This window comes from Atta colombica, unplaced genomic scaffold, assembly GCF_001594045.1.
Source record: "Atta colombica isolate Treedump-2 unplaced genomic scaffold, Acol1.0 scaffold125, whole genome shotgun sequence".
NCBI lineage: Eukaryota > Metazoa > Arthropoda > Insecta > Hymenoptera > Formicidae > Atta > Atta colombica.
Window position 1 is genome coordinate 410,252 of NW_017259212.1, and position 11,140 is coordinate 421,391.

General features: G+C 33.5%; 1 protein-coding gene across 6 annotated transcripts in view; it reads right to left on the reverse strand.

Annotated features, from left to right (window-relative positions):
• Positions 1–233: 233 nt before the first annotated feature.
• The window catches only part of LOC108694793 (potassium/sodium hyperpolarization-activated cyclic nucleotide-gated channel 2), a 90,954-nt gene continuing 80,047 nt past the window's right edge, over positions 234–11,140 (reverse strand). For 4 of the 6 annotated variants that reach the window (XM_018204455.1, XM_018204453.1, XM_018204456.1 and 1 more), the window contains 7 exons: positions 5,039–5,188; positions 3,894–4,112; positions 3,652–3,798; positions 3,036–3,153; positions 2,627–2,915; positions 927–1,062; positions 234–666 (listed from right to left, as the gene is read on the reverse strand). In XM_018204455.1, coding sequence (XP_018059944.1) covers positions 520–666; positions 927–1,062; positions 2,627–2,915; positions 3,036–3,153; positions 3,652–3,798; positions 3,894–4,112; positions 5,039–5,188 — 1,206 coding nt within the window. In that variant the 3' untranslated portion in view covers positions 234–519. The remainder of the gene's footprint in view (positions 667–926; positions 1,063–2,626; positions 2,916–3,035; positions 3,154–3,651; positions 3,799–3,893; positions 4,113–5,038; positions 5,189–11,140) is intronic. The other 2 variants (XM_018204457.1, XM_018204454.1) reach the window with 2 other exon arrangements.

Here is an 11,140-nt window from a genome sequence, read left to right on the forward strand (position 1 = left end):
AAAGATTAAAATTTCGCGATTCTTTGGAGTTGCTTCGTCATCATTTTCTAAATAAAAGGAGTCGAATCAAGTTTGAAAGATAAAGGGGCCTAAAATGTAAAAGTTTTTCCTTTATTCTTCAAACCTTTCCTTTCCATCACGGAATTATTTTGCGATATATGAAAATTTTTTCATGAAAATTTTATATATCATTAATAGTATTTATACATTATTGTACTATTTTATTTGTTCGCGGAAATCTGTATCATAGTTGGAGTATAGGATTCGATTTCGGTGGTTTTGCGGTCCTGGACGAAAATGCCGTCAGATTAATATAAGAAGGCGCTATAAATCGATTGCTAAAGGACTACTGGCATGGCCGATATCTATGTATAGACCGCTGCTATAGGATCGCCCTAGCACCGGGCACAAAACCACCATAGTTATCCTATCGATGAGATAAGTTCTTGTGGAATAGAATATCATTCTTCCAACATGGAGCCGTTAGTATCTCTGCATATGCTAGTAAAACGAGTGTCGTCATTGATACGAATCTTTGTGGAAAGTGTCGCTCTTGTGAAAGATCCTCCGTCCTTCTCTCGTAAGTTCTTGGCTCGCGAAATTGTTCTCAGACTTTGGTCTGGGTAAGAGGCAAGCCGGCAGCGTTCTGAGCTCCATACTATGTACCTGAAATGACAAATTTTATTAAGATGACACGCATATGTATCTATTTATTTCTATAAAGATACGAGAAATTGCAGAATATTATTTTATTTATATTATTTGTTCAGATTAAGAATAAGTTGCAATCGGTAAGATTAAGGATTCAAATATGTCGAATAATAATGTATTTTTTCTTTTGGTTGAGAGAAGAAATGCTATAAAAAAAGGCATATATTCATAGCTTAATTATAAATTTTACGAATGTCATTTATTCGTATACTTACTGATTCTTCACTGGCGCTGGCATGCGCGGCCTGCTCCGCGAGCGCATTTACTACGGCGTTTATCGTTTTTGATTCACTGCCAAGATCTTCCTCGCGATGAGCCACCAGGTTAGGATTCTTCCCAATTTTGTTTAACCTACAAGAAGAGTATGATTAAGCGTAGGGAATGTCGCACAGGACATAACCGACTACTATTCACATCAAATTCTAAACCACTTAGCAGCACAGTGATTCGTCCCTTTCGTGGCTTTATAACACCCGCCGCTTATCTGTACTCAACAGCCATTATTATTTGTTTCGATACTACTTGCACTGCTAAAGGTAGTCGAATGAAGTAAACTAATAAAAAAATCATTTATTTTTGTCACACTAATCATGGAATTTTGAATAATATGCGAATATATGAAACAAATAATAAAATAAATGATCTATTAAGACCGTATGTGAATATATAACACATAAGAGTATAAAGCTTGTAACGATCGAAGCTGAATCTTAGATGCTTAAATAATTTTCATGTGAATTTATATACCAGTAAGTAGTCTTTTGAATTGCGCGCCGAATTAATTGTTTTAAATGACTATATATGTGGTATATAAATGTACATGAAAATTATTTAAGTGTTTAAGATCCAGTTTCGATCGTTATAGACTCTAGACTTTTATTTGTTGGATAAAAAATAAAATAGTAATCTCAATAATCAATTTTTATTTAAGAAATTTTTAGCTACTTTATTTTTATTTTTAATTATTAATAAAATATTTACAAACTATAAAAATATGATTGCTATTGAAAATATTTTTAACAAGTGTGTTTTTATAGCTTGTAAATATTTTAGCGGAAATCTCGTAACACTGAGAAAATAATTTATAAATTTATAATACAATTCTTTGTATAATCAAGTCTGCATAAAATTGGTTTGTATGTGGACGTGTGACAAAAATGATATTTCAAATAATTTGTAAAATATGTTATGCCAAATTATAAATAGAATATTATCATGTAATGAATGTGTCGAGAGTGTAAAACTTTTGTCACGATGTTGAATTATAATTGTTATTTATTCACTCGGATAATATCCGATTTCATGAAATATGCACTATATTGGATATTTTCCCTTTCATGCATGTGAATATAAAATGAATTCCGATTATTCGAAATATCATCGTATTAAAGATATTTCGAACGGATTTAACCCTCTCAACTCATTATAAGTATCAGCTGAAAATTCCGTAAAATGCATGATGTGCACGATGTGTAATTTTATTCCTGTTTACACATTTGATAAACAACAAGAATTAAATAATATATTATGCACATCATGCGCTTTACAGAACGCAGCGTCATAAGTTAGTGCGCTTTTATCATAAATTTGTCTCAAATTCTTCCCAACTCCCCAACTATCTCGCTCAAAATTCATAAAAAAATTAATGAGCGACAAAAGTCGCTTTAAATTTTTCTTTTGATAAATATTTCTTTTGATAAATATTAACGTATGTGTGTGTATGTGTGTGTAAAACAAGCGTCGAGTTCTAACAAACACATACGAAAATCGTATGTTGAAGCGACATGATTTCCACAGGCAGCAAATGACTGATCTCCGTTTTGTCGGACAGTACGAAATGCTCAAATAAAGTAGATGGGAGTGGGAGTGATGATTGACATCTATTAGCACACCAACTCGATAGAACAAACCTAACCAAAGCTTATACCTCTCGGCGGCAACACTCTCCATCGTTCTGCGCATTAGGGGATACTGGTCCAATACGGCGTTGAAATGGTCCACCGAGAGGCTGAAGAGATTGCAATAGGTCTCCGCTCGGACCGACGCCACCCTTCTCGCGTTTGTCAACAGACAGATTTCACCGAAGTAAGACCCATCCGATAACGAGGTCGCTACTTCGCCGTTTGCCATCACGATATCGACTATGCCTTCTTGTATGAAGTACATTTTTGAACCGATTGTACCCTCCTTAATGATGATATCACCTGCAAGTATGTCACACACTTGAATATCACGCACGATTCCTGAGCGACGCACGAGAAGATTCTTCCTCGTATTACGCCCAGACGTTTTATTTAGCGAAACGCATTTATGACATTTGATACCTGGCTGGAAGACTTCGTATCTGAGTTTCGTCACGACATCCGAGACGAAATTCGAATCGGCGTTGGCGAAAAAGGGCACGGACGCCACCAGCGATCTGCAGTTGTAGTTTATCACATCCTGAAATGAGGCATGATTTCAATAGACATATTTGCATTTTCTTTAATCTAAATATGGTAAATCTTTTCGATGCCTTCTAAAAAATCGATACTACATTGAATATTAATATCATCAATTGGAAGGAATAAAAGATTTCTTAGATTTTCTATCCGCTTTCCTTGAAATATTTTCGCGATATATAATATTTTCTCAAAATAGGTTTTTTCTAGAGACCGATATTATGTTGAATATTAGTAAATTTATTCACGTTGCTTGAATTCTCAAAAAAATTTGCCTATAAAATAAAATAAATATATATTCATGCGTTGAAAAGAGAAAGAGCAAAGATTCTGAATGCAAAAGTGCACGCGAATAGTTTAATATCATTAATTAGAAAGGATGAGATTTCTTGGATTTTCAATTTCACAATTATCAAAATATTATATGTATATCATTTTTAATCTCAATTAAATTTTTAGTCTCAATTAAATAAAGTATTTTATATGAATCCTGTCGTACTTCTCTCAATTTTTCCGACAGTTCTCCAAGGATCAGTTCCTCATCGAAGAACTTTCCTTGATACCGATGTTCGAAGTACTCCGTGATCCTCTGCCTCATTTCTCTCGGTAGTTTTCGATAGGCCATGTATTCCTCTACTTGTTTCACCTACGAACAAGTCAGACAGGAATTAAATTTCGGCAAACTCCGAGCGAGTTACTCTCGCGCGATTATATTGGCGTTGTTATAGATGTGTTATCTACCTTCTCGCGGTATTGTCTTCTCGAGGAATCGAGAGATTGAATGAGATTCGTCGCGTGTCCGAGGAAAAGAGCGTAACACGTCGCACCGCTGATCATGCTGAGCATGGTGAGCCACATGTCGGTCAAGGACTGTGGCGGAAACCTACCGTACCCGATACACAGCATGTGCGACATGGCTTTGAAGAGGGCCCACGAGTATTGTTCCAGCCAAAATGAGTCCTGCAAGTAGGCGTCAGGTTGTAACACGGAAATACATTTTGCAAATCGATCGCTAATTTTAGCACAAAGTGCACAGCGTTTGCGCGGAGCTTCGCCCGATTTCTTGCTCCTTGAAAAGTCACTTCATGATTGCTAAACCGCCAAATAATTTTTACGTATTAGTCGCCTACAGTTTTATTACTTATTTTTATATATTGAAAAAAGTATTCTTGTTTATAAGTAATTAAAAAAATTGATATATTAAGTAATGTAAAAGAGAAATTAATTGAAGATAACGAAGATAATGAAAATAAATTGAATGAATGTTGAGCTTTAGAGAAATTAAATAATTAAAAAAATGATATATTAAATAATTTTTAAAAGAAAAGAAATGAAGAAGATAATAAAAGTAAATTGAATAAAAGTAAATGTAGAGAAACTGATGTTAAACAGATTATTTTTCAATCCTGGAATTGTGTTTATATTAATTTAATGATTATTAAAATCGTAAACAGTGTATTGTAATACATTGAGAGAAATGAGTTTGTTGTTGGAACAGTGATAACAAATGTTACTAGAAATGATGATTTGAGGAAAACGAATCGATCAATTATTATTGCGAATCGTTTCTCATTATTTGTCAATGTAACAAATAATACGTGATTTATACAACACAAATCACATTTGTTAAACATGATTTGTCATTGTACCTTCCGTAAATAATCAGTATGGCTGGCAAATAAAAATCTATCCAGCAGATACATGATTGCTTCTATTACTAATAATAATTGATTGGAAGAGCAGACTAGCATTAGTCTCCATGACAGAAAAATTTTGTATTCGTTTTTAATACCGACATTTGTTGTCACAAATCATTCGTTGTAACTGGTAGTTTGTTAAATTAACAAAATCTTTTTTCTCAGTGTATAATATCGTTAATTACTCACTTGTAACTCGTTAATGGCTACCCATGAATTACTGGGAAATCCTTGAAGCATAGGGACCAGGAATTGCAGGCAGCCACTCCAATGGCCGATCAGGAGCATCATACAGATCAGGTTAAAAATCCGCATGAACACCGACGCCATATTCAGGAACTGCCAACAACAATGTTAAGAGTTTTATTCTCGTGCCGAATCGGGCGCGTCGGAATGTTTCTCACACGTTTTTTTTATCTCTTCTCTTGTTTATCCAAAGCTCCGATTGCGTAGTGTACAGCAAGTAAGCGAGTGTTGCACAAAAACGCGGTAGATATATAATTCATTGAATACAATTGGTTCTATTACTGTTTTTGCTCAGATTTAGAATAATGAGTAAACTACGTGACTGAATCCGTCACTAAGATCCGATCGTTTATTGATAATTATTCAACAAATATTTTGGTACAAATTCTGTAGAAAATGAAATTGTTTTTATTCTTTAACTAATCATTCATTCGCTTATGAAAAAAACAGCAAATTTTTAGATAAAACCGTGTTTAAAATCGAAATTCAAGATTTTTTGCGAAATTTTAAATTATTTTTAAACTAATTTCTTGCGGAACTATTAGTTACTTAACGGAGTATTAGTTACTTAACGGAGTTGATTAAAAAATCTTTACTATAGACAAAATGGATAAGTATGAATCAATGTTCAAATTCAGATCTTAGCGCAGATATACCCAGTGTCTCAAAATTCGCGAGTCAAAATGCTATAGCAAGAAAGTTTTCAAAGGAATAAGTTGCGGTAGTTTTTAGGACATAAGGTTAAAAACTGGCCAATCATAGATAGTTAAACGATCTATTCATTAATATTATCTATTGATAATATTAATTGCGCATGTTACACATACAGACAATAAACAAAAGATATTGCGTATAAGGTTGTTGCGAATTAGTTGATATTGTTAATAAAAATGTAACGAATAATATAAATTGATAATTTATCGGAATTATATCGCTACTACATTACTAATTTGTGTATCATATCAATAGAAGATATGAATAAGATATAAATAATTGCAAAGTGACATACATATGAGCCATTATTTTATTATAATAATTCTAATCTTTTTTTATTTATGTATCTTTCGATTCTCTTTAGTCTTTAATTAATCGATTTTTAATTTCATTAAAAATTAAAAAAAATTATTTTACGTCAACATATCAATGTTATTGCGCGCGTAAATAATTTTTTTATTTAAACAATTAAATTCTAGATGGTCGATTATTATTTATCAATTATTTATTTATTTGTCAATTATTTATTTGTCTTTATTAGCTGTAGGATATCTCGTATTGCATATATTGATTATATATTGATTTTCATCGTTTATTATTCTTATTTTTGTAAATAAGTCGATCAATAAAAATAATTAATTGTTTAACTGAACTTCACTATAAAAACAACTATATAGTGATACTCAAAATTCCATATTTATTTAATAAAAAAATCGTTTACATTTTTAAATGTTTTTTCGTTAAAATTTTTTATTGTATTGGCTTAATTTAATCCTTAGAAATCTAAATGAGTATTTTATTAATGAAATTTAAATATATTCACTCATATAACAAAAAATATGTATGTAAAACACTTTCATAATAAATATAAGAAAAAAAATGTATTATTTCTTATATCAAGCACTAGTGAAAAAATAACGATATTTTTAAATTAAATATTCACTTGCATATGCAATATCTATAATATTTTTTTAAGCCCACTTTTAAAGTTTTTGTATGACTAATCTTGTGCTTTGCACAAATAGAGTAAGCCTTAATGTTTTTTTAACTTATCATAATAGTCAACAAATTATAGAAATATCAACATTAAAAAAAAACTGAATATATCCAGAGACGTGGGAAAAATTTAAATTTGTAATTCATAATCGAGCGAAGTTTAATCAGTTAGTTTAAAATTATTGAAATGTAATGATAAACGAAATTATTTCACTTTAAAATTCACATAGTCATAAATCAACGAGGTATATATGTAAGTAAATAGTAAGTAGTGTAATATTAATATTACGTAAATAATAAGTAGGTGTATCAGTAGATAATCAGTATACTTTTGAGAGAAAAAAATTAATAGTAAGTAATATTAAGAGTAAATAATAAGAAAAAAATAAAATAAATTTTTTTATTTAATTTAAGACGCAACAAACGGTATTATACCGACATTATATATGCACATAATCTTTTGTCTGTGAATGAAATGCGAGATCATTAACAATGTCAATGTGCGATTTACGGACACATGGCCCTTTAATCATAATTGGTTAAATCTATAATTTAAATTTTTATATCTCAAAAATCATCTTGCTGTAGTATTTTAACTCATAAATTTCGGAGTACTGTATAGTTTGAGTGAGAATGTCACACTTTTCCTATGTTGTCATCGTCATTCTCATATTTTTGAAATTCTTTCTTTTTTCGTCCGTTAAGAAAAGCATGCTACATTAGAAAATACGCATCACGTGGCACACAAAAGAACAATTCAATATAACCTAAAACGTTGATAAATAACTGGTTATTCTACGAATGCTCTAACAAAAAATATCAATCATTTGCAACTGATTGGGCCAAGATTCTCAAACCGCTTATGCGCCAAATGTTCATGATAATATTCATGTTTATGATAATATGACGTACATAAAAAGGAAAAAAAAAGAGCCAGAATCAATCGACGTTCTACCATGACGTCGATATAGTTCGTTCGAATCCAAACGTGAATTATAAATTGCTCGGCTCCAACGTGCGCAATAAGTACGATATGGGAATCCGTCCATAAAATAAAAAGCTGGAGAACACGCGGAGAACGCACCGACATGGCTAATTTACCGAGTTAACCCTTCGAGATTCCGATCCATATCTTATTTTGATGATTATCTTTCACATGGAGAACTGCATCGTCTTCTCAATAATTAATACGCACAATTAAGTAACTTGTTTCTTCTTTTCCTAGTAATTGTGCGTTGAAGTGAAATATTAACAGAGATATGTACAATAGTCTTGGGGATGCTGGAGAGACCACATTATCGACATTAATAAAAATCTCTGAATTAACTAAATGCAAAAATTAGGAGGTGCAATGGACTTTATACTAAAATCGAAAAAAATTAAAACTTAACTTTTTTTCGATTTTAGTATAAAGTCCACTGCACTATCTTTTAATTTTGCGTCTATTTTAATCCCATAAAAAGATTTTTATTCTGTTCAGACAATTTTTATACGATTGTAATGTCGATAATTTTGTCAGCAGCATCCCCATTCATTAATAGCAATGAGTCCAAATTTCTGAATTCAGATATATTTTGTCATTTATTTTTATATACGTACGAATTTTTATAAGAGATTTTTATACGTAAACAGAAATTTATTTAGAAGTTAATTTGATTTTGTTTGTTATAAAGGATTCGGCAAAAAGCGATTGATAATACTCGAAGGGTTGGTGGAGTCGGGTAGTCTCAGCGTCCTCCTATTAATCGAGAGATAAGGATAGAGTTATCTAAGGATCATTGAAGGTATCATGAAGTGCGACTCATGTTCATGTATGTACATAATGTATGTACATATGTGGCGATGACATATATATTTGCTTCCGCACTCGTATGCGTGCGGTACTCGCAACGAAACGCGACACGCGCGCTGCAATAATGACTGTGTCATGCACCGTATTTGATCTTTGGTGTTTGAGAGATTCCGTTCGGATACTCCGTCGGTGGCGCAAATGAATTTCCGATATAGAATATTGCGCCGTCGATGGGGCATGTGCGAAGAAAATTCTCCCGAGCCCGTTATGCGGCGACAAACTGAAGTTTCCGAACTTAAACGCGTTTGCCCAACACCCTCAAGTAGTTAAAATCTTCAAGTTTTCTCTTTTTATCGCTCACCATATCTATCATACTCGATGCACTTTCGTGCTCTTATAACTTACGAAAGTTTGATACTCTCGCAAAGAAAATTCTTGCAGGACTCGTCTCAGATGAAAAATTAGTGTCGGTTAATTTATTAATAAATCTAAGCGAAGTAAAGCGAGGAATAGGTGAAGCTGTTTACGAGATTCTTGTCGAGTCTTGGGCAATCGCGATATAATGATCTTGAAATCGTACGGCAGTGGGACCTGTCCCCCTGTATAACAGTTAGGTAATTATTCTTGCACTTAAACCGCAGAAATGATAGAGCCATTGCAATACCGACAGTAATGACATAATGACATATAATAAGCTCAAACAGATGTGTTATCTTGTTGAAGATAACTTAGTTCCATGCATTTTGGAAAAATTCCATACAATCTTTCTTTATTTTGTCATGATAAAATTGCAGCAATAAATGCTTATGAAACTTATAAACGAAAAATATGTAATTCAAGTTACATTAATTTATAATATGTTATTTTTTAACAATTAAGCTACCTAAATTAAATTAATCAGAATTTTTTTTATATCAATAATATAATATTCATAAGAGAAATTTAGTTAATTGTATCAAGTTGGCTTGCATAGCTTTATCACTTGTGCGATTACGTCGGAAACCTAGTTATAAAAGAGTCGCATTTACAATTATCGTAGACATGGCCATTAACAGATGCAACAATGTAAAAGGTGACGAGAAATGCATCGATGCCCAATCGCCGTAGGATTTCGATGAAAGGCGGAGATCTGGTTATCTAAATGCGGTAAAATATATTAGGAATATACTGGCTAGTATCTATCGGGTGTTATGATACTCCATGGATGATGATCAATGGTAACTGTTTCTGCGCCTACGGGAAACAAGTAAGAAAACATAGGAAACTTACGGACTAGACCACATATAGCTCAATACATTACCTGGTCTACAATTAAAAAAGATCGTGTACACGTGATGTACACACGCGCACGCATACATATATTGTCGATGTCTAATGAGAGATGCGACGTATATGTACGTGCGTGGCATGGTTTCATAAATTAACAAGAATAAAAAGAAAAGAAAGAAGAAAGAAGGAAACATAGGGTAAATGATACACTGTAACTCAACATCAACCTTCTCTTCTACGAGACAGTCACAGGTCTAGAAAAGATGAAAGCTTGATTCTGTTATGTCTCCACGATATGATTAATGAACAATCAACGATCAATGAGTCAGCGCACTAATTAACGGATGGCGATTGTAAGTGGCAACAACAAACGCTCTAAAACGACACCGGAACAAAAGTGAGTACTGCAAACTAAAGACACAACAGAGAACAACCGAGACGAGGTACGGGGTTTACGGAAGATAAATGTTTGTCGTGAGGGTGAAAGAGTTCCTCGCATTTCGGCCGAGACGAATTTGAGTGATCATGAGCGTAATGAGGGATGACGAACAAAACGCAGCTGCCAAACGTCACGTTAAGTCTCGCGCAAGCCAAGCCACACGAAGCGAGAAAGCGAAGTATCTTCGCTTTTCTGTTATGTCTTCGTTTTTCTTTTTTTTCCGAATTTGCAAGCACATTGATAGCAACGATATTACATAGATAAAAATGCACTTTCTCGGCCGAGAAGCAGCGATAGAGAGCGAGGAATGGACTGCGACAGAGCGGATAGTGGTGGATAAGACGCGCGGCTGGCGAGGGTGGTTACAAGGTGAAAATCGTTTGCAGAGCAGCGGTAGGGGAAGATAAGCGAGCTCTACTTTCATATGCATTGCACCCTAATTGTTATTCCGTTAGCGCTCGCACGTGTGATCTGTATCCATTTTCCTTCTGCATCTTTATATCTAAGGTAGCGATGCACACTTCAGGTTGATATACAGTGTGCAATTTGCAACAAAGCGACAGAGAAGGGACGCCCAATTACGTGCGCTCGTTTTCACAGGATCGTGCACACCGTCTAGCGATCAAAAGCGTTTCAAGATAGTGCGTGGAAACACAGGCGGTTTGCGGTCGTCCATCAGTTCCATCATAGGACGTCCATCATAGGACGCGGAAGGAAAAGAGAGGGTACAAGATGGAAGGATCGAGGAGACGTAGATGAAACAACAAACAGTCAAGTAGTGAACGAAAGGAAATTAGAATGAGAAGACAGACAGAAAGAGAATAGATACAAATAT